This window comes from Saccopteryx leptura, chromosome 2, assembly GCF_036850995.1.
Source record: "Saccopteryx leptura isolate mSacLep1 chromosome 2, mSacLep1_pri_phased_curated, whole genome shotgun sequence".
Lineage (NCBI taxonomy): Eukaryota > Metazoa > Chordata > Mammalia > Chiroptera > Emballonuridae > Saccopteryx > Saccopteryx leptura.
The window spans coordinates 37,459,968-37,485,406 of record NC_089504.1 but is presented as its reverse complement, the minus strand read 5'-3'; the positions used below and the strand labels follow the sequence as shown (position 1 = coordinate 37,485,406).

General features: G+C 49.0%; 1 protein-coding gene across 3 annotated transcripts; it reads left to right on the top strand.

Annotated features, from left to right (window-relative positions):
- Window positions 1-20: 20 nt before the first annotated feature.
- On the top strand, window positions 21-24,989 carry TMEM8B (transmembrane protein 8B). 3 transcript variants are annotated; one of them, XM_066367695.1, is made up of 13 exons: window positions 21-572; window positions 3,582-3,771; window positions 4,131-4,338; window positions 10,033-10,166; window positions 10,499-10,767; window positions 11,343-11,671; window positions 14,972-15,065; window positions 15,257-15,380; window positions 15,452-15,594; window positions 15,860-16,038; window positions 23,495-23,641; window positions 23,773-23,889; window positions 24,130-24,989. In XM_066367695.1, the coding sequence occupies exons 1-13, from the start codon at window positions 29-31 to the stop codon at window positions 24,493-24,495; spliced, it is 2,844 nt and encodes a 947-aa protein (XP_066223792.1). In that variant the 5' UTR covers window positions 21-28; the 3' UTR covers window positions 24,496-24,989. The 3 variants fall into 3 exon arrangements, with proteins under 3 accessions (XP_066223792.1, XP_066223793.1, XP_066223794.1); XM_066367696.1 differs by having other exon boundaries at window positions 24,126-24,989; XM_066367697.1 differs by lacking the exons at window positions 21-572; window positions 3,582-3,771 and adding an exon at window positions 6,998-7,049 and having other exon boundaries at window positions 4,230-4,338.
- Window positions 24,990-25,439: the final 450 nt, after the last annotated feature.

The following is a 25,439-nucleotide window of genomic DNA, read 5'->3' as shown; positions in this document are numbered from 1 at the left end:
CTGTCCGGCCCCGCCCCCGCCCCGGGCCATGGCCCAGCCCTTGTCCCGGCCCCTTGTCCTATCCCAATCCAGGCCTTGGCCCCCGGCCCCTCCCTCGCCTTGCTTCCCAAATCGGTCCCAGTCCCGGCCTGGATACCAGCGAATGCCCAGATCCAAGTCCCAGCCCAGGCTCTCCCTCCAGCCCCAGTCTCAGGCCTGGGTCTGGCCCCCATCCCCGTCATCTGCCGTCCTGTCACAAATTCCAGCCCAGCCCCTGTCCCACCATCCCCCGTCCCTTTCCCAGCCCCCCTGTTTGCTTAAGCCCAGGGCCCAAACCCTTTTTTTACTCCAGTCCCCATCACAGCATCTCCTTCCGTCCCATCCCCTGCCTTTGTTCAAGCCCCCATGCCCAGCTCAGCTCAACCCATTATCTCAACCTCTGCCCTCATCTCTTTGTTTACCCAAGTCTCTCCCACTACCCAGCCCCCTTTCTCACACCTTGCCCCTCTCCCAGCCTCGACTCAGGTCTGGGCTCCAGCTGCCGCCAGCCCTGTTGTTGCTGTTGCTGTTTTCTGTCCTTGGCCCAGGGGCTGGTGAGTGCAGAAGCAGCAAAGACTGAGGCAGGAATGGGGCTCTGGCAGGAGGGGTGGCCTGGAGGGAACTGGGAGAGGTGGGACTTTGGTAACTAGAACACTGGGCAAGAAGTGGGGAGAAGGAGGGAAGATAGAGTTCTTAAATATCCGAGAAGGACTGGGAGGGTCAGAAGAGAGGGAACTGTGGGCTTGAGGCTCAGCAGTTGGCTAACAGTCCCTAGGACAGAGACTCCAAGGTTTTCTTTCCTGGTGTCCATTCTGACCTCACTTTGACTCTTGCTTTGCCAAGGAAGTCTTGCTCCTGCTCATAAAGTTTAATGGGAGAGAAATAGTTCCACACTAGACAGTCTCTAGTCTACTGTGGGAAGAACTAACAAAGTTTTGAGATATTAGGCATGCATTAAAACGGGGTTAAGAAAGCAGTTTTGAAAATAACACATAGCACCAGAGATATATGGGTTAGTCACCATTATAATTTGTTTTCTTCTTGTTTTGAGTTTTGTTTCAAATAAGCTTGATTTGCCTAGGAATAATTCTTGACACTTTTAGAGTAGGGCTGAATGAAACTCAGAGGCTATTTTGCAGATGGGGAAACTGAGGTTCAGCAGGGGGCAATTTGCTCAAGGTCATAAAGCTTGTAAATGGCAGTCCTGGGGCTAAGAAAAGTTTCCTAATTTCTATCCCATGCTAGTGGTTTTTTTCACTGCAATATATGACTAATAGGAAAACAAACCCAAGTGGGGAAGGGCTCAAAGCACAAACAACCTTTCCTCTCCCCTGTCTGCCCACAAGGGGGCTTCATTGACAAACTGTTCCTCATCTGCCAGTTGTCAGCCTAGGGCCACCATCCAACAAGGAACTGATTTAGATAGGAGAGGGAGAGGTCTGACTTTTTAAGGGGTGGAATGTGGGAGGGGTGGGGGATCCTGGCCCTAGATGTGCCATAAAGATGGCTCCATCCTAAGGAGATGACTGTGGTTTTCATGACCCTAAACCTTAGCCACCTCTGGTGGGTGATGGAGATGTGCCTTAGAGAGTCTTTGGCTATAACAAATAACAAAGTAGCTAGTAGGTGGGGGCTGGGTTTCAGTGAACTCTGGAGACCTGGTCAGTGTACAAGCTTTGGGAGGCCAGGGCATGCCAAAGGTCACCACCCCTGCAGAGATGCCCAAGCTCACTGGTATCTGGACACTCATGTGTCTGAGTGTATACCTGAGGCAACTGTGGAAATACTGGGCATATGCAGTGGATGTACATGCTTGTGCTTTGGCGAGTGTAGGCACATGTATGTTGCATGGGGTGTATGTGAGCATGTGTGTCCCCTGAGTACCCTATGTTATTGTGTAAGGGGGAGGGTACATGTTTTGGCCCACATATGTTCTCTTCAGCTCTTCCTGCTCCAGTAGACAGAGCACAGAAGTCAGTGGTGGGATTCAGCTGGTTCGCACTGGTTCGGCAGAACTGATATCTAATTTTTTGTTGAGTTTGGCTAACTGGTTGTTAAAATGGCACTTGTAATCAGGGTTCTCTCTAAGGTGGGCCAACCTGAACCCCCATTGCCTCCTTCAGCAGCCTCCCTTCCCAGATGCCTCCTTCTCTGTTACTTCAAACACTTCATTTTTGGAGTTACATCTCCCATTTCCAGAGAGGGAGATTGTCAGGATAGGTAGCCCTGTGGGTATTTCCTACTTGGCGGAAAACTGTGCATCAAGATCTCCCCTACACACAGACACACACACACACACACTCTCTCTCTCTCTCTCTCTTTCTCTCTCTCTCTCTCTCCATCCTGAAACTGCTGAATCCCTAACCATCTCACCTGTCCTGGGGGCATCTTCTGGGCTTCTCTGAGACTGATCTTAGTCTCCAGAGTGGTCAGATTCCCCACAACGTTGCCTGCCATTTGGGATTCTCTCCTATCCAGCTTAGCTACCGGGTCATTTTCACTATTACAGCAGTCCTAGCCCCCTTGTTTACCTGGCTAGCTGCTGATACCAGACTTTCCTGCTCATCTTGGCTCTGCTCCTAATGCCATGATCAGGTATCTTGGCTTTCATTTAGAGATGAACTCTCCTCCCCCTGCTCTGAATATGAATATTACCAAGTGGTTTGAGATTCCACAAAGCCACCAATTGACTGCCTCCCTGGGCCTCCCTCCGGAAAGTGCCATCTGGCTGCTCATTCTGAATCCTAGAGGGCCTGATGACTCTCCCTTCCTCCTGCCCCAGGGGCCTTTGTGGTGGCCTGCCAGCTCCTGTCCTTGCCTCTGCCACCCAAGCAGGCCCCTTTCAGACTCACCACACTTTCCCCTTACCCCTCCTGCCTTGAGCCAGTATACAGACAGCTCTTGTGAAGCTTCTGAGGGTTTTTACTGCTCCTGACCACAGGGGCACAGAAAGGGGAAGAAAATAAACAAGGAAGTTACACAGTTTCATGCTGAATCCCAAGCCCCACAGGTGGAGTTCCAGCCTTCTCAGTGGTCTACAAGCCCCATGCCAACACACACACTGGCATGCTCACTGTCCACACCTCTGTTTTGTTAGGCTTGGTAAGAGGAGAACAATGACTCCTAAGTGAAGGGTAGCTGTGGGGTCATATAAAAGGTCCTGGTTTCGGATTTATGCAGATGTAGGTTAAAGCCTCAGTTTCCTTATCTATAAAAACAGGTCATTTTTTTCAACAGCCCCAGCAGAGGGTGTTCCAGAGCCCTGCGTTCTTCTGACAGTAGTATCCAGGCTATTCAGTTCCTGGCTTTCTGCCTTCCAGTTCTCACAGCCAGGACTCCTGGGAAGCCTGTTTCCCCATTAGTTGGTTCACTTCCCTTCATCCCTCTTGGATACATTGTAAAAACGAAAGCAGATCACAGCCAGGGCAGCATGAGACCCAGCTCCTGGCCCAGAAAAGAGCATTTGTTCAGCTGGTGCTATTGGTGAGGAAGACTGGTGTGCCTGCTACTTACTGGAAATGCCCTCTGCCCTACCCACTTCTTTCTTTCTCTCCTGCCCCCAGGAGGCCTCTTCTTGACCGATTACTCCACCTGCTCACCCCGCAAGCTGAGTCCTTTCCGCTCCTTTGCCAGCACTGAACTCTTCCACTTCCATGTTCCTGAGGACACATTCCTGGCTGTTTGGAACCTCATCATCTTCAAGGAGCAGGGGGGATCCTTTGGGGACCACTGCCCAGACCAAAGTGTGACTGTGTGAGTATATAAGTTAACCTCCTGACCCCCACTTCTAACCCCAGACCACTTTCTAAAGTGGGACTTTGAGTATTTACAGACTTCCTGACCCTGACCCCTGACCCTTGTTGAGATTGAAGTATGACTGAGTAGGAGCCAAGACCTCTGTTTCCTGATTACTTCCTGACTACTGTTTGACTGTGAGTGCCTGAGCTGACCTTTTACCCCTTCTGTGCTGACCTCCGACCTGGAACCTCTATATTGTATGTGCCAGTGTAGGGAATCTACTTGTTTGCTGGTGATGAGTTCTCCTATCTTTCCCGATTTCCCATCTCCCACCCCATTACCTGCTTTCCTCCTCTCCTCATTCTGGTCCCTAGGTATTTCCGGTCCGGGGCACCCCCTGTCATCAATCCTCTGCACACACACTTCCCAGGGGACACAGCTGTGCCTGGGGTTTTCTCATTGACCCTCAGCTGGACATTGCCCAACCGTACCTCAGGCATCTTTAACGTCAGCAGCCCCTTACCTGGGGACTGGTTCTTGGCTGCCCACCTTCCCCAGGCCCACGGCCACATCTCTGTCAAGGTGGGTTGATGTTGTTTAGGGCAGGAGGGGCCAGAGCTGCTTCTCCATCTCTGCTGAATTCCTCCCGCGGGTTACTTGGAACACCAGCCTTGTACTAGGATGGGCGTCAGCATGAGGGTGGCTCGGGTGGGGCCTGGCCAGAGGCCAGCAGGTCACTTGGTCTGTAGGAGGCAATTTGGGAGCCTTAGGAGGACATGGTAGGTCCACGTAAGCTGAGGGAAAAGTCCAGAGTCTTCAATCAGCCAGAGGCCCCGGCACTGCAGTGTAGTGTCCCTTCTTATTGGAAGGTGCAAGGGTTAATGGAGATGATCAGAAGCCGGGCTAGGTCAAATGCTGCTGCACAAACCCAGGATAGCCCTGCAGACTCTTGTAGTCTGCAGCCCAGTCGTTAGTCCATCTGGGAGACTAATTCCTCTTCCATCACAATTTCAGCTCCCTGCACCCTCTGGAAGACCAGATGAGAACACTCTGGGGCAGGGCAGCTCTTTCCGGTTGAAAGGCAGCTTTGGGCAGCTGTTGTCCATCCTGACTACCCGCACTGATTTCATAGGGCAGAGTTTGTTAAAGTCTGAAGTGTAGGCTCAAAGGTCAGAATGCTTCTCTATTTTGGTTTGGAGGGGAAGGAAATGCCACAGAGTTTTCCTGCCACTTCCAGGTGTTAAGGAGACGTCCTCCTTTCTTACTCCTGTCTGTTGATGGGAAGGGAGGGTGTAATAAGCTGGCCATTGTCAAGGGCTGGGCAGCCAAGTGTGTGTGGGGGCCACTGGTAAGGACGGAGCATGAGCAGAGAGGATTTAAAGAACAGGATGCTAAAGAATATGAAAGCTGTCCTGGGCTGGAATTATGAAGCCTGGTTAGGAGAGGTCAGAGCCAGGTTTGGTTGACATATCCATTTGCAACTAGATATAGCAAGTTGGGGCTCAGGGATTTGGTATTGCAAGCTGGAGCCCTAACCAGCAGAGCTCCCTTGGGTGCGGCGAGATCAAAGAGAAAAGGGCACAGTTTCATCTTGCCCATGAATGGCAGCAGACCTGGACACCATGAGAGATGTAGCTCTTCAGTCAGGCCTGTTCTAGAGGCTCAGGGGTGGGGGTGGGGAGGGAAGGATCATCTTTGTGGTCCCTCTGAGGATTTGATTACCTTCTGGAATCTTAAATTAGCCTCTAAGGATTCTTAAATTCTCTAGTTAATTTCCTAGACTCAAGCCTGTGGGTGGGTTGTCCAGAACATTCCTCTAGGACTCCATCTTCTTGAGTTGGTTCCTCCTTATTCCTGGTCCTGACTTCCTATGAGGCTTGACCAACACAGAAAGTAATAGGGTTCAGGGATATCCTTGGGTGGCTTCTGAAGAGTCCTAGCAATCAGAAGATAGTGCTGTTCTAGCTTTGGGGCTAAGCTCAGACCTCTCTTTAGACCTTTGTCCTTGAGCACCTGCTTTGTCCCAGGCCTTGGGATGGATCCTGGGGACACATAAATAAGATGTATGTTAGTGAGAAATAGGAAATGCTTTAAGAGGACAAAGGAGAGATGGCTAACTCAGCTTGGTAATATGGTAGAGATGGTCTTAGGAAACCGTTAGGAAGTGAGGACTGAAGTTGAGAAGGCAAGGAAAGGCATTTGGGGTGGTAGGATTAGCATGGGCTAAAAGCTTGAGAACAGAAATGGTTCAGTGTGGGTGGTTGTTAGGGTGAGTAAGGGAGCTGGTGGGTTGAGCAGAGGCCAGATCATGAAGGGCCTAGAAGTTTGAACTTTATCCTGAAAGGGACAGGGAGCCTTAAGAGGTTGTAAAAGAAAAGTGGCTTATCTGGTCCAGGCCACAGTCCTGAGCTCTGGTCCCACACTTCCGCTAGCCCCTGCGTCTGTGTCACTCACCGCTGTCTTCCCAGCAGCCAGCGCAGAGCCTGGCTCACAGTAAGAGCACGGCAAATTTTTGTTGCTCTGCTGCCATCTTCTCAACCTCATATTGTCCAAAACGGATGTCACCTCTCCTCCTTTCCTTTTCCTCTTTTTTTTTTTTTTAAATTTTTTTATTTATTCATTTTAGAGAGGAGAGGGAGAGACAGAGAAGGAGAGAGAGAGGAGAAACAGAGAGAGAGAAGGGGGAGGAGCTGGAAGCATCAACTCCCATATATGCCTTGGCCAGGCAAGCCCAGGGTTTTGAACCGGCGACCTCAGCATTTCGAGGTCGATGCTTTATCCACTGCGCCACCACAGTCAGGCCTCCTTTTCCTCTTTTTCCTGTCAGCCTCTTCCATCTTGACCCACATGCCCTCCATCTCCTTGCCTTTCCTGTCTTGGAACATGTGTTCGTCCTAAGGTGCCAGGTGCCCGTCTGCCCTGAGGGGCTTGCCTTTGGGCTGTGGGTAACATCTGGCACCCACATGGCTCAATAGGGGAGGACTCTCCAAATGTCTGGGGCACAGTTCTCCTTGAACGATTCCTCTTCCCAGTCCAAGATTTGAAAGTAACTGAAAGCAGGTAAAAAAATGAAAATGAAGAAACCAAAGAATTAGATTTTATAGAAGAAAGGGTTTGGTTGAATCTACCAACTAGGACAAAGCGTGGCTCAGTCTCTCAACTGAAGAGGTTAAAATCTGCTGACAGGGCTCATTGTGCTCTTCCTCCTCCTCCTAAATCATTTTATTTGTGTTTTGAATAGGTAATATATGCACCTGGTACACCATTCGAAAGGTATAAAAGGCAGTGAAAAAGTAAGTCTTCCTCTTCCCTTAGTCTCCTTCTAGTCCTCACTTCCCTTCTCCAGAGTTAACTAGTAACTAGATGTTAATAAGTTCTTTATATTACTCTTCCCTTCTTGAAAGACTCTCCTCCTGGCCTTTGTGACTTGACAGAACTGTCCTGGCTTTTCTGCCCACCGCCCACTCCTTATCGGCTTCCTCTCCTGGCATCTGCTCTGCTTGATCAAACATGTTGTGGGGCCCCCGTGCTTGGTCCTGGGACCACTCCTTTCTTACTCTCCATTCTTTCGTTAGGTGTCTCCAGCACAATAATTAAGTACCGAGTATAAATTAATGCTCTCCAGGTGTATTCAGTGAGTCCTAATTTCTTTGCATCTCAGACTTTATATCCAACTGCTTACTTGACATCTCAGATGAGCTATCAAAGAAATGTCTCAAACTTAGCATGTACAAGTCAGAACAAAGCCGAAAGTAAAAATCTCTTCAATTCCCCTTCCACGTCTCCCAGTCCAAGTCTTTTCTTTCCCTAGCTTCTTCTCGGTAAATAGCACAGCCATTCACCAATTGCTCAAGCTCCAAATTTAGGTGTCATCCTTGCTTCTTCATTCCCCCTTATTTCTCTACAATCAATCTATAAAGAAACGTCTGGTTAACTCTACTTCTAAAGCATGTCCTGAATGCATCTACTTCGCCCTATTTCCACTCTTAGCACACCTACCCTCAGCTTTCTCCTGGGCCACTGCAGAAACTTTTTAAGTGGTCTCCCTGCTTCCACTCTTGTCTCCTGTAGTCCGTCTGTCCAGCACTGGTTTACTTTCGTGTTGACTGCTGCTGACAGTGGGCCAGGGGCTGTACTGGGTCCTGGGATATTCCCATGCAGAAGGCCAACTGTGTTTGGGCATCTTCAGTCTGCAAGCCCCATCCAGAGCCTGGGACTGGCCACCTTGCTCAAGCCTTCCTAAGGAAACCCAGCCCACCATACGAGGACAGTCTCAGAATCAATCTAATGCCTTCTGTTCTACCTTCTTTCAGACTGTTTCCCACACTACTACCCATGGTTTCTCAAGTTTCCTGGCTTTGACCCTGTTCCTTCCATGATTGCTAATGTTGACTCAGTTTGGACTCTCACTTGCCTTCTGCCTTGACAGTTCTTGAAGACTTAAGTTTGGGTTTCCTTTCTTTACCCTCTTCCAGGGTGAAGGTTGCTGCATCTCTGCACCCTCCCTGGTCTCCACTGACTGAATGCTTCTCTCTACAATAAGGGGGGATACTGCAAGTGTACCTTACATAGTTTAAGGAAGGAGCACATCTTAACCGTTAATGTCATGTCCGCTGATCCTTCAGTTAAGCCTATAGCAAGCAAAATTGGAGCCAAGTTTTTCTTCCCCCAGGCTGCCCAGCAAGGAAATGGGTCACCTTCTGAGCATGGGCCCCCACCCTGGGGCATCATGCACCACAAGGTTACCGTGGGTGATTCCTGTCATAGGAAGTGAGGCTGATGAGATAAAATGACTTGTGATAGTAGTTCTGGTCCTTAGGGTTTGACACCAAAAGTGAGGGACATCTGCTTTGGATATCAGAGATTGAGGTCTCTGAGCAATGAGGAGGATTTAGGAGCTCTCTGAAGGTACACTCTTTTTTGATACTCATTCTTGAACTCAACAGATATTTTTTAGCACCTAGTGTTTGCCAGGTGGTGTGCTAGGCGCTAGGGATGCAGTGATGCAAAGATCACAGAAAATGTCCAGGCAGAGGGTAATGGGGTTTTCTGTCCTGGCATCCACTGAGACCTCCTTCCAGCCTTGAGGAGCTTTGCTGGAAATCTGCTGTGGCTGTCTTGTTTCATGGCGTGGAACTCAGTGGGATGTCAGAGCCTGGAACTTTTGTCCCAGAACAAGATTTATAGATCTGTCTTGGTCAGAATGAACAGGTGAGTGAAAAGTGGCCTCTAGTTTATTGGGCTAGCCCACGGTCATTGTCCAGAACATCAGAGAAACCTGATCAGGTGGCTCTTTCCTCCCCTGAACTGCTACAGTTGCAGGGCTTAGGCAGCTGCAAATGCCGCAGAGGAGGAACCAGAATAAATGGGACCGTGCTTACTGAAGAGTGCCGAGGCTGTGTGGCCCAGGGGTGGTGTCAGCTGAGTACAGAAGGGTTAGCAGTCTGATCCAGACGAGCAGCCTCTGGAGGTGTGGCTGTTGTCCCTGTGGCTCCTTTGAGACAGAACAGTGTGAGAGGAGACAGAAGACAGGTTTTGGCTTCAGAGAGATTAGTGCTGCCCCCAGCTGGGTTGACACATTTCTTCATTCATTGATTCAGCAAACATTCATCTGTGAGGTGTACACTTTACATTAGTCCCTGTGTCTGGGGGAACAGAAATTAAGTAAGACCAGGTTCCTGTTTTCAAATTGCTTACAGTCTGGAGGTTGCCTGGGAGGTATATGTGGCCCTTTCCTGGGAGTATTAAAGCAGAGGCTGGACGAGTACTTGGAGGGGCAGGTGGGGAATAAAGGATATTAAAGATATAAAGGCTATTAAAGATATAAAGGATATTAAAGACATTGTGGGGGAGGGAGCAGATTTAAACTGGAGGCCTTTATTGAGTTTCCCAAGGCCCAAAGAGAGCCAGTAGCCCAAGTTCCTGAGGGCTTGGTGGGGGATTGGGGTGGTTTAAAATGACCTCGAGGGGCTGTTCAGGAATTCTCAGGAGGAAGGGTTAGATTGGAGGAGGGGCAGGCAGGGTCTGATTGTCAGAAGGGCCTGGGTTTGAATCCCCAACCTCAGCCAGTGCTGAGGATCACAGCGGATCCTGCAGACCTAGAAAGGGCAGAAGTAATCAGGCAGGAAAGACCCAGAGCTTATAAAACCCTCAGTCACTGCCCTAGGAGCAGGAGGCCAGAGGAGGCTTGTCCCCCATCATCAGCCAGTTCTGTTCACTTAGCTTTAGTAGTCCCCTTGCTGTCTCTTCCCTCCCACCACCCTGCTTTTGTCCCAGGGTCTTCAGGATGAGTGTCAGTACCTCCTTCAGCCGCAGCTGATTATCCGGCGTTTACTGGACGTGGCCGTGCTGGTGCCTGGCCGTCCCTCCGAGCAAACCCTCTCTCCCCACAATCGCTCAGCCCTATACAAGTAAGTCAAATCCCCTTAAACCTGACCCTTTCCTGCTTCCTTCCCTGGCCTCCAACAGGGAAGGAATGGGATTCTCTAGGCCTCTTATCCTACCTGGGTGTTCCTGCTCTCCCTCTGGCCAACCTGGACTGCGGGGCCACCCAGAGCCCCAGGATGGTTGGACCCCTGCCTCCCTCTCTCCCAGCACAGAGGGGAAGACCTGAAAAGGCCTCTCTTCTCCTGTGCCCCTTACTCCTCCCTGCCCCTCTCTTCCTAGTGGTTCCCTCATTCTGATATCCCTCTCACCTTTCCATACCCTGTGTTTTCTTACCCCCAACCTCTCCTCTGCCCAGGGTCTTTGTGCCCAGCTTCACTTACAGGGTTTCAGCACAGCTGGTGTGTGTGGGGGGCCGCGGGGCATCCGCCTGCCCCCTGACACTGCGCCTACGTCCCAAGGCCCCACCCCTGCACAACTCAAGCTCTGTGGCCTGTGGAGGTGCCTCAGTATGCCAGCTGGAGCTAGCACTGCCCCCTTGGGGGCACTGGGTCTACGTGCGTGTGGAGACACCCTCCCGTGGCCCTGGCAAGACCATCCGCTTCCAGCTGTGTGTGCGGCTGCAAGGTCAGAAGCCCCGCGTCTGCCCCAGCCACCTGCCCGTGTTGACATCTGTGACTGGGAAGAGGCAGGCATAATGGCTGTGTTCACTGCCTCTCTGCCATGTCCCCACGATCTCCCTGCCCCCTCCTAGGCTCCTTCACTCTTATTGAAGTCCTCCCACTTGGAGCTTCAAGTCACTGGAAGGCCTTCAGATCATTACTATTCAGATCTCACTAAGGGACCTGATTATTCTCCTTAATTTAATCTCTCTTTTGGTTTCCTGGGGTTGGTAGGGACAGCTAGGACCTCCGGGACACTGGCCTTGTGAAAGCCCATCATCTGATTCAACAGTGTCCTTGAGGAGGGAGAGATGACCTTGATTCCCTCCAACATCACATTCTGTTAGCTATGACCACAAGGAACCCCTTGGGCCCTATTCTGTGACCCTGGATGCCTCATACTCTAAGGCACATTTGATTCTAGTTCTCACCCCTTCCTACCCTTTGCTAAATAAAACCTTTCCGCTGAGATCTGCTTTGTGGTGGGCTACAGGGCTGTGAGGGTGGCAGGCCTCAGCTCTGATTTCCTTTGCCCCACAGAGTGCCCGAAGCCAAGCCTGTCCCGTGCCCTGGTCCCTGGAGCTGCCATGAACATGCCCCAGTCCCTGGGCAACCAGCCATTGCCCCTGGAGCCACCACCATCCCTTGGGGCCCCTGTGGAAGGGCCTGGGATCACATCTCCACCTGAGCACTGCTGGCCAGTGCGCCCGACTCTGCGCAATGAGCTGGACACCTTCTCTGTCCACTTCTACATCTTCTTCGGCCCGAGTGTGACCCTCCCTCCTGAGCGCCCTGCTGTGTTTGGCCTGAGGCTACTGCCAGTGCTGGACAGCGGAGGTGTCCTTAGCCTGGAGCTCCATCTCAATGCGGTACTTTGTGGAGACAAGGGAGGTTACCCCTATAGGGGAATTTGGAAAAGAAGGTGACAGAGGTTTGGGGGTCCTTACTTCCTCCTGGAAGCCTATGAAGGTTGCTTTCACCCAACTTTATGATTAGAGAACTTTATGATTAGAGACCATGTCTCAGCCCACTTTTGCTCAACAGACATGCCCTATTGACTCCACTACGAATGGCTGGGTCAGGCAGGGCAGTTCAGAGTGGCCCAGATCTCCCCAGTTTTGTAGCCTAACCTTCCCCTTACTAAGGGCCTCTGTCTATAGCAGGTGTTCACTTTTCTTGCATATCTCCTGTGGTGGGGAGTTCAGCACCTTGTGAGGGCACACAGTGCATATTTAGACAGTTCCAGCTGCCAGACAGTCCTGATGTTCCATGAAAACCTGCCTGTGATTTTTACCCACTGATCTTTGTTTTTTCCCCAGAAGCTGTATTTCAGTAAATCAGTCCAAGTCCTTTTAAAAAAAGTTAATAGACTCAATTTTTCAGAGCAATTTTAGGCTCATAGAAAAACTGAGTGGGAAGTACAGAAAATTCTCATATCCCCCCTCACTCTCCTCACATTTTCCCTGTTCGCATCTTGTATCAGCATGGTCTATTTGTTATATCCTCAGGCCCCTATGAGGGGCCCTTCAGATGCCCCTCAACCTTCTCAAAGCTGTGTGGTCTTAGCATCTTAGACCTCTCCCCATCCCCTGCTGTCTCTTCTGGCCAAACTTCTGGTCAGCCTGAGATTAAATGACCTCTTTCTGCTGCTGCATCCCACTGATGATCCAGGGCTTGGGGTGAATTAAGATCCTTGGGCCTTTTTCCTTTCCTTCTTTTTTATTCAAAACAATTGTATTCATTTACTTTGAAATTATAAAAATAATAGAATCACATGTAAAAGGTTGGAAAACAGAGGAAGACAGCCTCATAACAGCTGCGTAGTCCTTGGGTGTGCATCGTTCCAGTTCTTTTCCACACTGACTGCTGTATTTGTCTCCTGGTAACCAAGAGGCATACACATTTCTGTGCCCTGAGCCTGGTTCATGTGACCTGCTGCCAATTCCCATCTCAAGATTTTGCAGTGAACTTTTTAACCCGAGTGGAAGAGTTTATGTTTATCTTTGAGGCATTTCCCGATGATACTGGTTTGGGTCTTGGGCTTTCTCCACTTTGTGTAATTCACACACTTGAAAAGCCAGACTTCTTGTCTGATCTCAGAAGTTAAGCAGGGTCAGGCCTGGTTAGTACTTGGATGGGAGAAGAGCCAGACTTCTGTACCTCTTGTCATTATTTTATGCTTTGAATTAGACTGGGCTGAGGGCAAAGCCTTGTGTAAGGCCATTAGCAACTGTCTTAGGTTGGTATTGATCCAAGAAGGGTCCCCTAGCCAGGGATCCTTTTAATTCTACTCTCCCCCAGCTCTGGGGGCAGGAACCATTTTTCTGTGAGCTGAACTGAGACCTGGTCTGTGGCTTGATATGGTCTTTTATGGAACATAGCTGAGAATTTTCAAGTGGTCCTGCTGGTCAGGGCAGAGCTGATTCTTCAACCTGAAGATGTTTCTTATTTTCATACCTAAATTCTGTCTGACTTTGTTCGGGCTAAAACTGGATGTATTTTGTGTTTGCGTATAGCCATGTCTTTGGGCAGTGACAATGAAGTCTTGATTTGACCTTGAAACTATAGAGCCCATATCAGAGACCGGCTGCACCCCTACTTGTTCTTCCTCAGTATCCTGAGAGTAGAGGCCCAGCCCCCTGCGGTCCCTCACCCTGTTCCTCTCTGCATTCTTGTCAGTTCACTCTTATGGGCATATGCTTACATTCCACCCATCTGCATGCTGTGACTCCTGCTACACACCTCAGACAGCTGTTGTATTTATTCTGAAAGGTATATTCGCATATCTACTCTGATCTTTCCAACTATTTTGATTCCCCCCCCCCCCTTGAATCAACAACTGGTCATTTTGGACCAGAGAGCTGTATCCCTAAAAAACATTTTTTATCTTTGCCCCCCCCCATGACTTTTATTGAATAATACTGTGGCATATTGTCCTGGGCTTGCATTGAGGAAAGTTGTATGAAATTCACTCTTGTTGTTGAGGACAGGATGCATACCAGCACACAGTACTGCTTTGATGAGAACCACACCTATAGATGCTATACTTCTGTGACTCGGATTAACCTTTTGCTGATGGACCCATAAGTCTGGTTACTCATCATGTTTCTTTCTTTGCTTTGGAAGTCAGTATCAAACATATGGGAGGCAGTTAGACTCCCGCATGTGCCCGACTGGGATCCACCGGGCATGCCCACCAGGGGGCGATGCTCTACCCGTCTGGGGTGTTGCTCCATTGTGGCTGGAGTCGAGGCATAGAGCCATCCTCAGTCCCTGGGCCAACTTTGCTCCAATGGAGCCTTGGCTGTGGGAGGGGAAGAGAGAGATAGAGAGGAAGTAGAGGGGAAGGGTGAAGAAGCAGATGGGCGCTTCTCCTGTGTGCCCTGACCGAGAATCAAACCAGGGACTTCCACATGCCAGGCGACGCTCTGTTGCTGAGGCAACCAGGCAGGGCCAAACTTTATTTTCCTACCTGATTTTTCAGTTTCCCTCATGGATTTTTTTTATCCTGTAATATGTATTTAATAAGCTACCTCAAATCCTTCTTGAATGAGGTGAGCTTACGGCAACCTGTTATTTTATTCCTGTAGACAACCCTTTACATTTACTCCTGTGGATATTCAGTTTCTTTTAATCCCAACCAGATTGCTACATTTAACCCCTTAGGCATTCTATTACCATTCTTCAGTACCTGATCATTTCACCTGAGGAGAGTACATTTCTTTATAGGCCTCCTCCTGCCTTCAGACTCAGGTGAAGAGGTGAAGATGATTGAAGACCTTACAGTTACTTTGTTCACAACTAGTTTCTACATCCAGCAACCGCCCCCCGCCCCCCCCCCCCCCCGCCTCCCCACAAACTAGATAGGCTTAGCCTGAACGTTTTTTAAAATTCTGCCCAAAGGAAGGATTTGGTTTTGGGCCGTGCCTTTTCATTAGTCTTTGAAAGATCTCTGATGTGGGAGATTTGGTGTTTCCCAGTCTTTCTGTTCTGAAAAGGGTGGAAAGATGGGCTTTGGTGTTGAGAGCACCTGCAGAAATGTGATGTCCCGTGAGGGCCTGGAGGAGTATATGGGGAGGGGTTAACAGGTGTGGAAGTCTGGGGTGGTGGTGGTGGTGGTGGTCTTAGGACCTGGAGGGTGGGATGAACTTCATACCTGCCCTCCCCAGAGCTCCTTGCGCCAGGAAAATGTGACAGTGTTTGGATGCCTGACTCATGAGGTGCCCTTGAGTCTGGGGGATGCAGCAATGACCTGTTCCAAAGGTGAGGACGAGGAATGGGGAAAGCAGAGATGGCTGGTAGTCCAGAGCAGGGGCGGGGATGGGGTGGGGCATGGTATGGAGGAAGGATGGAATAGGGTCTGGGCAAGTAGGGGCAGGTAGGTGTGGGTTCTTTAAGTCCTGACCCAAATTGACCCCTTCTCCTCCTTACTGACCCCTCTCTTCTCCCCTCAGAGTCCTTGGCTGGCTTCCTCCTCTCAGTCAGTGCCACCTCCAGAGTGGCTAGACTTCGAATCCCGTTTCCGCAGACGGGGACCTGGTTCCTGACCCTTCGCTCCCTGTGCGGGGCGGGGCCTCGGTAAGTGGCTCGCGGCGGGACCCGACAGGAGGCAGTGCCCGAGCCCCAGGTGACAGCCAGTGTGTACGCAGGTTTGTGCGGTGCCGGAACGCCACTGCCGAGGTGCGGCTGCGCACCTTCCTGTCCCCGTGTGTGGACGACTGCGGGCCCTACGGCCAGTGCAAGCTGCTGCGCACGCACAACTACCTGTACGCGGCCTGCGAGTGCAAGGCGGGTGAGCGCTCCCGGCGGGGGAGGCGCGGCTGGGGGGCTTCGCGAGCGCCGGGGCTGCGGGACTGGGCGGCAACCTGAAATGAGGCTGGGTTTGGAGAGAATGGGAGGGTGGAGCTTGGGTGAGACCCCCTTCCCCTGGCAGTGGTACCGGGCTTAGCTACAGCCCCCCCCCCCCCCCCCCCCCCCCCCCCCCCCCCCCGGCGAAGCGTCGGCCACACCCAAGGCTACCTTCTGTACCCTCCCACCCTGTGCCCTTCCCACCGCAGGGTGGCGGGGCTGGGGCTGCACCGACAGTGCGGATGCACTCACCTACGGATTCCAGCTGCTGTCCACACTCCTGCTCTGCCTGAGCAACCTCATGTTTTTGCCACCCGTGGTCCTGGCCATTCGGAGCCGATATGTTCTGGAAGCTGCTGTCTACGTGTTCACCATGTTCTTTTCCACGGTATGCGGTGGCGTCAGTGTCTTCCTCGAGTCCTTATCCGTGGTGGTGTGTGAGCTTCTACCTTTCCCCATGTTCTTCACAGTTTGGGGATGTCTATACCTTTATAATATGAGGGTGTCTCCTAGTGACTGTCTTCTGTGGCAGTGCTTTCCCACCTTTTCGTACAGTGGCACACATAGAATATGGCCATTTTTGTAAGGCACATTGGGATCAATGAATAAGCCTCTTTGTAACTTAAAAAACCGACAGCCACTGCAGACAGTGTGGGGTCTCTAGTTGTCTCACACCCTGCCTGTCCACCCCGAGGGCCAAGACCTTTACCTCAGTACACTGGGCAAGTAACTGTTCTGCAGCACGGAACTGTACCCTCACTGTGAGAGCTGCATGGGGCAGGAGACATGCACTGTCACCCATGTGTCAGTGTCATTGTGTTCTTTCATGAGGTGAGGGCTAGTTATACTGTGTCCCTGTTCTCCATCTACTGAGGGTTTCTACAATGTGAGTGTGTTCTTATGGTATGAAAAGGTATCTCCCCGTTTAGTGGCCATGGCATTCTTGAATTATCATGGAACTTTTGGAAGGCAGAGGGGATCTCTATATTTGGGTAATTTATAGAACAGTCTGGCTCATAAGTTCCTAAGAAGCTTTATGGATTCAATTATGTCGAGACATCATGAAAAGTGGCAGTATGATATAAAATCCAAGCCCAAAGGAACATATTTTGATCAAGATTAATATAGTTTTAAATACCTCTCCTCCCATTACAGAATCTCCACAGTCTCTTCTCTGTCTTTCCACTCTTCCATAATCATAAAAATTCATGTTACAAGCCTGCATCACAGATATTCCAAGGAAAGGCAGAGGAGTGAGTCCGCTAATGTGACTTATCCTCCATGTGGACACCCTACCCCCACCCCGATATTTTGCATCCAGAGATCATTTCATTTCATCTCTGGGCTCTGGGCATCTGGGACACACTGCCTGCCTATGAGCCCTGCAAAAATATTAGAGGGATTCAGACTTTCCTCACATCTTAGCAACACAAATATCACAAAAACCAATAGATGCCTCTTGTTTGTTCAACACTAATAGACCAGATATATGTCCAAATTACAAAAATCCTACTTATCACTTAGGAGAAGGGTGGGGTGCAAAATGTCCTGAAACTAAGGGTCATGTCATACACAGGTTCCTCCTGGATGTTCATCCACAGATGATGAGGAAGAGTAGCCTGTATCTGTGCCATGTAGAGAGACTTGGCTTCTTAAGCTGGATGAGAAGAGCACATTCCAATTCTTCTTTACCGGCCCCCTTTTTAGAACTGCTCTGACAGTGCCTCATTCTATTTTTATCTTAGACACTGTTTCTCTTCCTTATTGCCAGATGCCCTTATACTGTTGCTCACCAAATCCTCAGCAACAGCTGTTCCACCAGTCCACTTTTGGCTGCATGCAGATCTAATGTGATTCACAATTAATAAGAGTACTTAAGTGTATGAGGAGCCCAGGGCACGTAGGCAAGTGTGTGTGTCCTGCACTTCACACAGGCATCTGGGCATTGGCTCGAGTGTTCAGTCCCAGATGACTCCTCGTTTTCTGGATACAATGGCAAATCAACCTAAGAGTAAAACACCTTCCACCCAGTAGGAACACTGAGGGAGCCTCAGTGACTGGCACCACATACAGACCTTCTGCTTTCTTAAATAAGGCAATGAGCAGAAGACTAAGGAACAGATACTGACTCTGAGGTGTTGCCTAAAGTCTTGCTCGAACTCCTGTTTTTTTCTGTGTGGGCCAAAATGTAGAGCTAGTGGTCTCTCAGTTTCCCAGTAGGTTCCCTGTTTTCCCTCCTTTCCCAATCTTGACTTAGTTTAGACTTATTCTATTCCTAAGCAGTCTTCATTTAAGGATCCATTGGTCATGTTGTAGGTCACAATACCAGTATGGTAGATGACAATCTTCTCTGTCTTCAAATCCACGATAGTCTCTACTTGGGGTACGATAGTCTCTACTTGGGGTAATGCACTGATTCTTATCCAGTTCACAGGCACAGACATTGGTTTGTTCTTCAGGAGTTTACAACGTAAATATATAAAATATGTAAAATGTAAAATATGTTATAAAAGATGTACAATATGTTAAAAAAACAAACAAAACAAGCCACAAACCTAGCACCTGATTTTGTATATAGCTAAACAGTTTATATAGCACCAAAATAACTTCTACTAAATACATGCTGTGTGCCAGCCACTGCTAATTGAATCATCACACAATAGCACTATAATAATAGATAGGTACTTTTTAAAAACCATCCTCCTTTTTTGCAGATGAGAGAAGTTTAAATATTTTGTCTAACGTATAAGGTGAGTGGCAGAACTAAAATGTTCACTCAGCCTGACTCCAGATCCCTCCCATGTAATTGCTGAGATCTATTGCTCCCCTTGCACCAGGGTAGGGAGGGTGCACTGGTAAGTTTCTACGCTGACTTCAGTTTCCCAGAAGTCCTGGCACACACAGAGCAACTCATGACCTCAGTTTAGTAGTTTTCAATTTTTTAAAGGGTAAAGCAAGCCAATCAAAAGCTCAGAAAATATAACCAAACCAAATATAAGAAATCATGAGGGAAAATAAACATTACAGTTGTGCAGTTCTAACCCATACAGTTCAAGTCTTCCCATCCTTCGCTCTGCTACTCAAAACCCAGACAGAGCTGATATCCTGCAGTCTTCCTTGCTGATGGCTGACATCCAGGTTGCAAGCTTGCCTCCTCATTACCTCTCCGTTCCTCAAACTATCACAAGTAACTGGTGGTGGCCTTTGGCAAAATCCCATTACTGTTTCCAAGAGAAAATGGAAGCAGGAAATAGAGAGCAGCAGTAAATTCTGTTATATCCTGAGTGCAAATATCATAATCTTTGCATGGATTAAATACATTTGCATTTCCAGTTTTACATTCTGTAGTGCTTGGAGCATTAGATGAACTATACACTAATCTTATAAAAAGATAAACTTTTACAGAAGCATAATCTAGGATAATTTTCCAAAATTACCTCATAAGTAAGGAAATGCCCAAAGATGAGGAAATTATCAGATTAGATTAGAATTATATTAAGAGAAGCCAATTTGCACTCTGAATTTCTCAGATTCTCCATCTTTCTGTGTCATTTTTACCACTTCTTTTATTACCATTGACAAAAGGAAAACCAATATAAAAATTAGCCCACACTTTTTTTTTGCTGCATCTCTTTTTTTAAAATTTTTATTAATTTTAATGGGGTGACATCAATAAATCAGGGTACATATATTCAAAGAAAACATGTCCAGGTTATCTTGTCATTCAATTATGTCACATACTCATACCCAAGGTCAGATTGTCCTCCGTCACCTTCTATCTAGTTTTCTTTGTGCCCCTCCCCTCCCCCTCCCCTCTCCTTCCCTCCCCCTCCTTCCCCTCCCCCACCCATTACCACCACACTCTTGTCCCCCACCCCCATTACCACCACACTCTTGTCCATGTCTCTTGGTCTCGTTTTTATGTCCCACCAATGTATGGAATCATGCAGTTCTTGGTCTTTTATGATTTACTTAATTCACTCCGTATAATGTTATCAAGATCCCACCATTTTATTGTAAATGATCCAATGTCATCATTTCTTATGACTGAGTAGTATACCATAGTGTATATGTGCCACATCTTCTTTATCCAGTCTTCTATTTTTTTTTTTTTTACAGTGATTAAGGCCTTTAAGCAAACTCTTGGCTAATACAGCAAAAATCCATAAAAGAGTTGTGTCCTTAACATGTTCACCAAATCCAAGTTGGCACCAACACCATTCCAAATCCCTGCAAATGCAACCCAACCCCAGTTCAGTTTGTTAGGAGCTGTCACAAGGAGCAGGGGTCCAGGAAAAGTCCACATCCAGGAAAAGTCCGCATGGCACTGGAATTGTTGTCACAATTCTATACTTTGCAGCTCACGTCCAAGTCCCAATGACCACTGCTTCTAGCTGGTAATGATTCAGGTAAACTGGAAAAGCCATCTGCAGCATGTGTGGAGATGGAGCATCTGTTCTCCTCTGCCTGGAGAGATGAGACCAGGGTGCTTTTCCCTGGAGCTCTGCGACTGTGGCGTGGTAAAGAGAACCTTGGGATACACTAAGCTGATTTAGGCCACACTTTTTAATGGAACAATAATTCCCTCACGGCCCTGGCTGGTTGGCTCAGGATTAGAGTGTTGGCCCTGTGTGTGGATGGCCTGGGTTCAATTCCCAGTCAGGGCACACAGGAGAAGCGCCCATCTACTTCTCCACCCCTCCCCTCTTGCTTCTCTCTCTCTCTCTTCCCCTTCAGCCATGGAGAAGCACCCATCTGCTTCTCCACCCCTCCCCTCTCACTTCTCTTTCTCTTTCTTCCCCTTCTGCAGCCATGGTTCAATTTGAGCAAGTTGGCCTTAGGCGCCAACTTAATAGCTTGGTTGCTGAGCAACAGAGCAACGCCCCAGATGGGCAGAGCATCACTCCCCAGGGGGCTTGCCGGGTGGATCCTGGTCAGGTGCATATGGGAGTCTGTCTACCTCCTCTCCTCTCACTGAATAAAATAATAATTCCCTCACACTGCGATTCTAACTTAACTCTATCCCTGTGGGCTTTTTACAACCTCAAACAAGCTCTTTAACTTTTTAATGTACTTGGAGCATAATCAGTCATTATTATTCTGTGATTAGAACATTAGTGAGATGATTTCCCCCTAAAACCTGTCCACTCTAGAGACTATCTCTTCATTATTTGCTATTCTTTTTTTCAGTGCAGAGAAATTTGAGATCAGCCTTCAATTAATTGTTCCCTTAGATGTGTCTTCAATATTAGGTGATTCAGCTTGACTTTCCTTCTGCTGATATATATCCTCTCTCTTATCTGAGATTGAAGGGTTTATTACAAGTTTCTCTTCTAGAGATGTTTGGGCATTTCCCTCTCTATACTTGAAAGTCAGGCATATGGGGAAAGTGCTTCATTATGTCGGAAATGTAAAATTAATAATGCTTTAAAATAAAATTCAAATTGTAAAATAATATGGGGTAATGTAGTAGTCTTTAGTACTTAAAATATGATCATTCCAAGGCTTTCTCTTCCTGAAGGGACTTTACCTCTAATGTAAAGGAAAAGAGATAAGATATGTATACAAATTTTAAGTCTCACAGCTTAAAATGTGAAGGAATCAAACCCAAGATTTCCCAGTGCCAACTAATATCCCTAAGTTTTCTTTTTCCTTTTAAAAAACTCCTAGCTTCTCCCTGCCCTTTATTAGTTACCCTTTCTTTCCATTTTTCTGTTGAAGTTATGATTTTATAATTTGACCAGATGAACTCTTCAATAGGTTCAGAAGAAACATTAACAATTAATTTCTCATCCTTTGGCTCTGGAAACTAAACTTTCAAATCTGTTTTCCCTTCTATGGATGGCAACTCGACATCTGGGCTAGATTCTGTCAGTTTTTACAACAGACCTGCTTTAATTTCCCACATGATTTTCCTAAGGAGGATGCTGTCTGATTAAGGTTGGGGTGTCATGGCTTGTAATATGAGTTTGAGATACAATGCTTTTCCCCCCTGAATTATTCTTTCTGACCTCATCTCCATCTTCTTGTTCTCAACTCATTAATGCGTTCAAACAGGAGACTAGTTCTCCCATTTCCATTCTTCCCAGAAGTTGCAGAGACCCTGTTGCTGCCAGTGAGTGATCAACCTGTGAGATTCCTCCAGCTCCCTTTCCTCAGCTGTGGACTGGATACCCCTGCCCTCTTCCCACACCCAAGGCTACGCCTCTGGAGGGCCTGGAGACCTGTCTCACCAAGGTCTGTGAGGCTGCTCTTTGGGGCTCAGAGCCCTTGTGACTTAGAGTTGTCTTTTAATAGAATGATGAAGAAACTGACCTGGGCTGAAAGTAGTGCCTAACAGGTCCCTTCTGTCAATGATCAAGACACTTCAAAAGCCACCTTTGGATGCCAGAGCACTTAGCCTTCCTGCCCCTGCTTCAGTTCATCTTGATGTTTCCAGTCCAACTCTGGAAACTACACCAACTTATTTCTTCTATCAGGAGATGCCCTCAATAGCTATGGCTTCCAGAGGGCCTGGGGTAACATAGGGGACAGATTGATTCACAGAAATCTTAAATTCTTTTGATCCCCTAAAATCTTCTGGCATGCCTCAAACTCAGCTCCAAGAGTAGATTTTGATGAAGTTTATGTAGGTCACAACCTTTGCTCTTCCATTATAGCCTCTTAGTTTTCTTCTTAACCCTGCTTCCCTCACCATAACAACCCGTTTTTCCTGACTGGAGCAGGGACGATGTCAGGAGATGGAGGAGTGAGCCTGCTGCTTTGCTGTTTGTTCTCAGTCTGGAGCTGCTTTTCCTCAGAGGTCTGGCCAGTATCTTATCTTTGGGTGGCTCATAAGGTGAATGACATAAATCTCCAGAGGGATATGTGTTCCCATCATTATTGCACCAAAGATATTCTTGCAACCATACATGTTCTTAGTGTTTGGCATCAATAAAATTTCAAATCATAAATTCTACAAGAACTTCAGAGAAAGGTGACAGCAAATATTCCAAGACAAAAAGAACTCAGGTGACTCACAGAATGTCAGCAGCCATAATAGCATTGTCCAGAGAGGCACAGGGAGTGGGACCACAGACCAAGGGGGGGCTGATGGCAGACCTTGATTCTTTAATTGAGGTGCCTGGATAGCTTGATATAATTTCACTTGTGTCCCCTGCACCCCTCTTTAAATCTCCTTAATACCCTGTTACTTATTATGTCCCCTGCAGGTAGGACAGGTAGACAAGTGGACACTGTATGCTCCCTGTATTTTTTCCCATGGTGTGAAGTGCCATGCTCTTCTGCATGGCTGTCGGGGCTGCCTTTATTCTTACTGTGACTACCATGGCATTGGGTAGGAGGTGATGAAGAGGGCCAGTTAGTGCAAGGCCTGAGGCTGAAGCCCAATTCAGAGTCTGAGCTCTTGGGAGACTCGGACGTTCGGAGAGGCTTGGGGTCAGGGTTGGCCAAGAAGCCACAGTCCAGGCCGAGACTTGGGTCAAGGATGAAGATTATAGATGGAACCCACAGTAAGCATGAGGAAGTGGGGAAAGGATCGGCCTCAGCCTGAGAGACTTGGGACCTCCCTGGTCTGGTGTTCTTTACAGCACATTCCATATGCAGGAAGGTTAAGAAGGTGAGGATGAGGGTCAGGGCTGCCAGATATAGGCAGACCAGGCCTCTTTGCCATATTTTTCTCAGGAGTGGAGAGGGGATGGTGTTTCAAGTCTGTGCAGCCTCTGACTTCTGACCGCTGCTTCTCTGACAGCAGTGTACCACCACCCTTGCAGCCTCTTTTTTCAGTTTTGTAGACTTGAACCTCTGTCCCCAGTTTTCTCAATGCCTGTCATTTCTTTCTCCAGTTCTATCATGCCTGTGACCAGCCAGGCATTGTGGTGTTCTGCATTATGGACTATGATGTGCTACAGTTTTGTGATTTCCTGGGCTCCTTAATGTCCGTGTGGGTCACTGTCATTGCCATGGCTCGGTTACAGCCTGTGGTCAAACAGGTCAGTCCAGAATGGGCCCTGGGGGACAACCATAGCTAAAGTCTACTTAAAATCCATTCCCAGCCTCTCCCTGAGGGCACTGCCAAGCGCCTCTCTCCATCCTGCTGCTCCCTAGAGTCCTCTTTCTCTAGGTGCTGTATTTGCTGGGGGCTATGCTGCTGTCCATGGCTCTGCAGCTTGACCGGCATGGACTCTGGAATCTGCTTGGACCCAGTCTCTTCGCCTTGGGGATCTTGGCCACAGCCTGGGTAAGGGTGGGGAGGGCTATGGGTAGGGGACCCCAACAGGACTTGGATGCAGGGCCCTGGGTATCTGGTCCCCAACTGAGGGCAGGCTTGGGCCCTGTCATCATCACTATTCTGCCTAGGATACCCATTCCAGTCTCAGCAGTCACAGCCACGGCTCAGGGGAAGTCTGACAGTGACTGGCTCTGGCTCGGGTTCCTGGGCCCACATTCCTGAGCCCTACATCTCTGCCTCCCCAGACAGTACGCAGCGTCCGCCGCCGGCACTGCTACCCACCCACATGGCGCCGCTGGCTCTTCTACCTGTGCCCGGGCAGCCTCATCGCAGGTAGTGCCATCCTACTCTATGCTTTTGTGGAGACCCGAGACAACTACTTCTACATTCACAGCATTTGGCACATGCTCATCGCCGGCAGTGTGGGTTTCTTGCTGCCCCCTCGTGCCAAGACTGACCACCGGGTCCCCTCTGGAGCCCGGGCCCGGGGCTGCGGTTACCAGCTGTGCATCAACGAGCAGGAGGAGCTGGGCCTGGTGGGCCCGGGAGGGGCCCCTGTCAGCAGTATCTGTACCAGCTGAGAGGGGCTTTGGGCCTGGCTGCAGGGGAACATGAACCCTCCCTAGGGGAAGAGAGCTCGTCTTGGGGTTTCAGGCAGCGTGGGGCCTTCCCAGGGATGAGAGACGACGAGCTGTATTTCTTGAGGACTTGGAGTCTTTCTTGACGTGGAACTCTTCCAAGGACCTGGCATACTTCCGGGGCCGGGAGTTGTCCTGCATCCATGGCGTCCTTCAGGACTGAGGCCTGTGCAGGGCCACAGAGCCCCCTCAGGACCAACTGTCCCTCCTAGGGGCGTGTGGCTCTCCCAGGGATACTGAGCCCTCCTGAGGACATGGATTCCTTCCTAGGGAGACAGAGTCCTCCCAGGACATGGTATCATTCCTGAGGAAGTGGAGTCCATCTTGGGGAAACTGAGTCTCCAGACCTTCCCAGCAGCTCAGCAGCCGTGGCCCCAGCCTCCTTCCCAGAGGCTGTGCTGTGCTGGGAGGGGAACTGCAGGACAGACGGGGCTGGGACGGGGGCTGGCATCCTGAGCTGAAGCAGGCGGAGTCTGGTGTATTTCCAATGAAATATTTGCTGGTTCTGTGCTGCCTTTTTTTCTGGGGCCAAGGGTGTGGGATGGGGGAAAGGGGAACCTGAGGAGGTCAGCAGGGGTGATGGGAGCCCAGCTCAAGCCAGCTGCTGGAGCTCCTGTCTGAGGATTCAGTCCTACTGCATCAGGCTGCGGCAGCTGGGAACAGTTGTGAGAGTGAGTGTGTGTGGGCATGTGCTGAGATGACTTAAATCAGACAAATCTCCCTTGTAGTACCCACACCCAACAGGGAAGGAGGTCTCAGGAAATTGGAGTAGCAGGTACAAATCTCAGATGCACAAGAAACATCATAAGAATGTAACTCCTATTTTGAGCCCCATTTTGCCCGAGTGCCAGAAATATAATCTTTTATCAATTTGGAAGTTCTTCTCTTTCCTCAAAGTCATAGCTGAGTTCCAAGGGTCTT

What these genes read in the sequence shown, in the direction of transcription:
- TMEM8B (XM_066367695.1), top strand. Translation starts at nt 29, where the DNA reads ATGGCCCAGCCCTTGTCCCGGCCCCTTGTCCTATCCCAATCCAGGCCT. An exon ending in AGCAATGACCTGTTCCAAAG is followed by an intron (nt 15,066 to 15,256) that starts GTGAGGACGAGG and finishes TTCTCCCCTCAG; the next exon opens with AGTCCTTGGCTGGCTTCCTC. An exon ending in GGATCTTGGCCACAGCCTGG is followed by an intron (nt 23,890 to 24,129) that starts GTAAGGGTGGGG and finishes CTCCCCAGACAG; the next exon opens with TACGCAGCGTCCGCCGCCGG.